At 51.5% G+C, this 4,926-nt stretch overlaps 1 protein-coding gene across 1 annotated transcript; it reads left to right on the forward strand.

The window, feature by feature from the left end:
* Nucleotides 1-1,429: 1,429 nt before the first annotated feature.
* CRX (cone-rod homeobox) lies at nt 1,430-3,952 on the forward strand. Its single transcript, XM_023747469.1, has 3 exons — nt 1,430-1,529; nt 2,170-2,321; nt 3,305-3,952. Exons 1-3 carry the CDS (start codon nt 1,430-1,432, stop codon nt 3,950-3,952), a joined length of 900 nt encoding a protein of 299 aa, XP_023603237.1.
* The last annotated feature ends 974 nt before the right edge of the window (nt 3,953-4,926 follow it).

Raw genomic sequence — 4,926 nt, forward strand, 5'->3', positions numbered from 1 at the left:
GATTGGTTGAACGGACCACCGGATACTTAACATATTAGGCTTTTATTATATAGGATAATAAAATCACAAATGGTAGCATGCTATACATACTGCTCAGAACCATATTTTTGAATATATATATATATATATATAGTATATGTATATCTTATGTAATTTACATTATATTCAATATGGTAGTATACGGTCTCTAAAATACACACACACTCATCCCTATTTTCAAATTGTAATTTAAAAATATTTCAAAATCTTTCAGACACATATGTAATAAACACAGGTGAAAGGTTTATTTAAGTCATTAGGGACCAGCTATTTCTGAGGTGAATTCAAGGAACAGAGGTAAACATAGTTATGCATCCACCTAACCATTCGATACATACAATTGCACATACATACATTCATACAAACACATACATACCCATCCCTACGTCCATCTATCTCACCTCATACACACACAGATATATCCATCCACCCAATACATGTCTAAGACGTGGGCGTGGAAGAGCAACACCCACTGCTTTAATGTGGCCTTCCCTCAGGGTGACACGCAGCTGGTTTGGGAATCTTGGGGTTGATTCTGGGCGCCCCACATCTCCAGAAACCTGTGTCCCACGCGACCGGGACAGCTGGTCACCTGCTCTCCCTGGTTTGCGTGAGGCTGGACATCTTTTCTGGGGTCCTAGAAGGAAAGGTTTTGGTGAGGGAAAGGGCAGCGTCAGACTTTTTAAAGGACAGAGTAGGAAGAAGAACTTTTATTTATGGTGTCTGTTCACAGCTTCAGCTCTGCCCTACACACAGTCTTGGTGACACTTTTTTAAAAATTTAAATTGGTTTTACCAGTATTTTTTGTTGTTAGTCCTCACCCGAGGATATTTTTTCCATTGACTTTTAGTGAGAATGAAAGAGAGAGAAACATTGATGTGAGAGAGAGACGCATAGATTGGTTGCCTCCCACACACGCCCCAACCAGGGCTGGGGAGCAACCTACAACCCTTGGGTGCACAGGACCAACGCTCTACCCACTTTGCACACCAGCCAGGACACCAGAATGTTTTAAAATTTATTTTAGAGAGAGGAAAGGAGAGAGAGAGAGAAACATGGATCAGTTGCCTCCTGCATGTACCCCGAAACCTGGGGAATAGCCCGAAACCTGGGTATGTGCCCTGATCAGAAATGGAACCCCCCACCTTTCAGTGTACAAGATGATGCTGCAACCAACCCAGCCACACCGGCCAGGGCTCAGTGAAGCTTTGGGACCCTTAGCAGCAGGTCATTTTTACAGAGGGGAAACTGAGGCACAGAGGCAAAGAGACTGAGGCAGGATTTGAAGCCAAGCCTTCCTGTCACCACAAGGTAGCAAGGGAGAGTTGGAGCCCCACCCACCCCTTCTCTCGCAGGCCCACTCACCTGGTCCCCAGTGTCCGCGAAGACCATGATGGCGTATATGAACCCGGGGCCCCACTATTCCGTCAGCGCCTTGGCCCTGAGCGGCCCCAGCGTGGATCTGATGCACCAGGCCGTGTCCTATCCGAGTGAGTGCAGCCCTTCTCCCCGCCACCCGGGCTGGCCCCCTCTTTTGGGGCCTCTGGGGTCCCTTGCCCTCAGGAAGACGATGGGCACCCACAGGGGTGACATCAGGCCCACACGTAAATGCAAACCCTACTCCATGCGGCTTGGAGGGAAGCGTATGGACATTCCTAGAATGTAGGACGGTGGTTCCTTCTGGGGTGGGGGAGCGGGGAGCGATCTGGACTGGGGACCCAGTGGGATTCCAATCTGTTAGGGAAGTGAGCTCCCCATTTGGGGGCATTATTTGTTAGCTGGGCTTTCCCCCCCGCCATTAAATTGAACATTACGGACCGTGATGGGCGAGAAATGGTTGGATATCCACAGCGTTATGTCTTAGTGCCTAAGGAATTTTGGAACGGGGACAAAAAAATAAATCCATACACCTCCCTGCAAGGCTAAAGCCAGTTCTCCTCGGGGTGAGGCATGAGCCCCAATATGACAGGCAAAAGGGGGTCAGAGGGAGGCAGAGGGAGATCTAGAAGGTCAGATGAACACCCAGAAAGGGCTCCTTGGGGTCCCACGCACCCTCAGGGCCTCACACCAGCTGAGGAAGAGAATGGGAGGCCCGGTCACCTGAGAGCTCCATTGCCCCCCCTTCTCAAGGCGCCCCGAGAAAGCAGAGGCGGGAGCGGACCACCTTCACCCGGAGCCAGCTGGAGGAGCTGGAGGCCCTGTTTGCCAAGACCCAGTACCCAGACGTGTACGCCCGCGAGGAGGTGGCCCTGAAAATCAATTTGCCGGAGTCCAGGGTTCAGGTGGGATTTCTGTTCCCTGGGCCCCTCCCAGCCCTTCCTGGGGCCCAGAGTGAGGGGAGGAAGGAGAGGTCCCAGAGTGACCGCCACCGTCAGTCATAAAGGGGCCTAAAGTCCTCACCCCCTCACTGGCCTTGTCTCTGCCACTCCTACCCCGCCCACTCCACGCCAGCCACTGGCCCCGGTTCCTCCTCTAACACGCCTGCAAGCACACGCTTGCCTCAGGACCTTTGCACTCTCTGTTCCCTCTCCCTGGCATGGCTACTCCCCATCACCTGTTCAAGATCTTCACCAGCCAATCAAGTCACTGTGTCAGTCAGTGAGACCTATACCAACGGTCAGATTTACAGTTGCAATTTTCCCCTCCCGCCAACTCTACTGCTCCCCCTTATGCTGCTCAATTGGTTCTTCTATAGTATTTATCGCCTTCTAAAATACTATGCGATTGATTGGCATACAGTTTATGATCTGTCTCTCTCAGCTAGAATGTCAGCTTCACTGATGTAGAAGACGGTTAGAGCATGTTTATCAACTGATTGAATGGATGAATATATACGTGTGTGTTTGGATGATTGTATGCATGTGCACGTGATTGGGTGGATATGTGTGTATGTGTGCACAGTTATACGTATATCTGTGTGACTGTATGTATGCATTGGACGGATGAATGTATTTATGTGCATATGAATGACTGGATGGGTGGACAGGTGTGTGTTTGTATGAACGTATATATGTACAGTTGTATGGATGAATGGTTGGATGGGGTGGGTGGTTGGATGGATGGGATGGATGGATGGATGGATGGATGGATGGAGTGGTCCATATCTGACTGCAAAGTGAAGAGGTAGGACTCTGGCATGTCTCACCAATAAGCAGCATCATTTCTGAGCACCATGAGGGCCTCCTCCCCACTACCCCCCCCCCCAACCGCACTCTCTTCTTACCGCCGCCCCCCCCCGCCCCCACGCTTTCTTCTTACCCCCCAGGTTTGGTTCAAGAACCGCAGGGCGAAGTGCAGACAGCAGCGGCAGCAGCAGAAGCAGCAGCAGCAGCCCCCAGGGGCGCAAGCCAAGCCTCGTCCTGCCAAGAGGAAGGCGGGCACATCCCCAAGGCCCTCCACTGATGTCTGTCCAGACCCCCTGGGCATCTCAGATTCCTACAGCCCCCCTCTGCCTGGCCCCTCAGGCTCCCCCACCGCGGGAGTGGCCACTGTGTCCATTTGGAGTCCAGCCTCAGAGTCCCCTTTGCCGGAGGCCCAGAGGGCTGGGCTAGTGGCCTCAGGGCCTTCTCTGACCTCAGCACCCTACGCCATGACCTACGCCCCAGCCTCTGCTTTCTGCTCTTCCCCCTCGGCCTATGGGTCTCCCAGCTCCTTCTTCAGTGGCCTGGATCCCTATCTTTCTCCCATGGTGCCCCAGTTGGGGGGCCCGGCTCTCAGCCCCCTTTCCGGCCCCTCCATGGGACCCTCCCTGGCCCAATCACCCACCTCCCTGTCAGGCCAGAGCTATGGCGCCTACAGCCCCATGGACAGCTTGGAATTCAAGGACCCTACAGGCACCTGGAAATTTGCCTACAACCCCATGGATCCTCTGGACTACAAAGATCAGAGTGCCTGGAAGTTTCAGATCTTATAGGAGCGACGTCTCCACCTCTTGTTTAAGTCTCCTCCCTGAAGCTTAGGTACTTGGACGGCAGCTCTGAGAAAGCAGCAGGAGCCAGCCATCCTGCCAAAGGCTGTGGCCACTTTGACTTCCTGAGCACCTTAACACAATACAGTCCACCCCTTTCCTCCCTGGGAGAGGGGCTCCTTCAGCAGGGCTCAGTAATTCTCTCAACCCAGCACCATCTCACACCGGTTCTAACTGGCATTTTCAAACATGAGCCCCAGACTCCAGAAACGGGCACTGAGAACTGGCCCCGGGATGAAACGAAACCAAACTCACAGTTGATTTGGGGGTAAGGTTTAGGTTGGAATCGAGATGCCCTTGAACAAACCAGTAGGGAGGTTTGATTCCCTAACTTCCCATTTTAAACTCTTCTTTAGCACATGGCTGGCGATCCTTCTAGAACTTCCAAAGATAGACTTTAAGAGGCCCCATCATGGAACCTTAGGCCATGTATTTGTCGATGATAACCCACTTTACAAATGACAGTTACCTGGTAGGTACAGGGGCCTGTCTGCTGTGTATCTAGTATCTATTTCTTAGTTTCTTCTTAAAGATACTTCATCGTTTGGTCATTCATTCATTCGGACATTGGGAATGGGCACATTTGGTAGGAGAATGGAAGGCAAGTTGCCTGCTCCATGTCTACTAGTATATTTTTTCCTTTTGGTTTAGGGTTGTCTAAAGGTGAAGTTCACCCAAACATGGGAGGAACTGGGGTAGTTTCGAGGGGTGGACCAGCCCTCGTTGTGGGTATTTCATAGAGAAAAAGAGGTGGACAGGCTTCCCGGCCTATAAATACACAAAAGTAGGGGTGGGGTGAGAACCGGATTTGGAGGAAGGCCCACATTTAAAATAGACAATTCCTCTTTTAGACTGTTCGCTTGCAGTTTCGATTGTGGGACTGGACAACAGTGCTTGGCCTGAGGATGTTTCCCTGGGGC

This window comes from Myotis lucifugus, unplaced genomic scaffold, assembly GCF_000147115.1.
Source record: "Myotis lucifugus unplaced genomic scaffold, Myoluc2.0 scaffold_888, whole genome shotgun sequence".
In the NCBI taxonomy this organism is placed as follows: Eukaryota; Metazoa; Chordata; class Mammalia; order Chiroptera; family Vespertilionidae; genus Myotis; species Myotis lucifugus.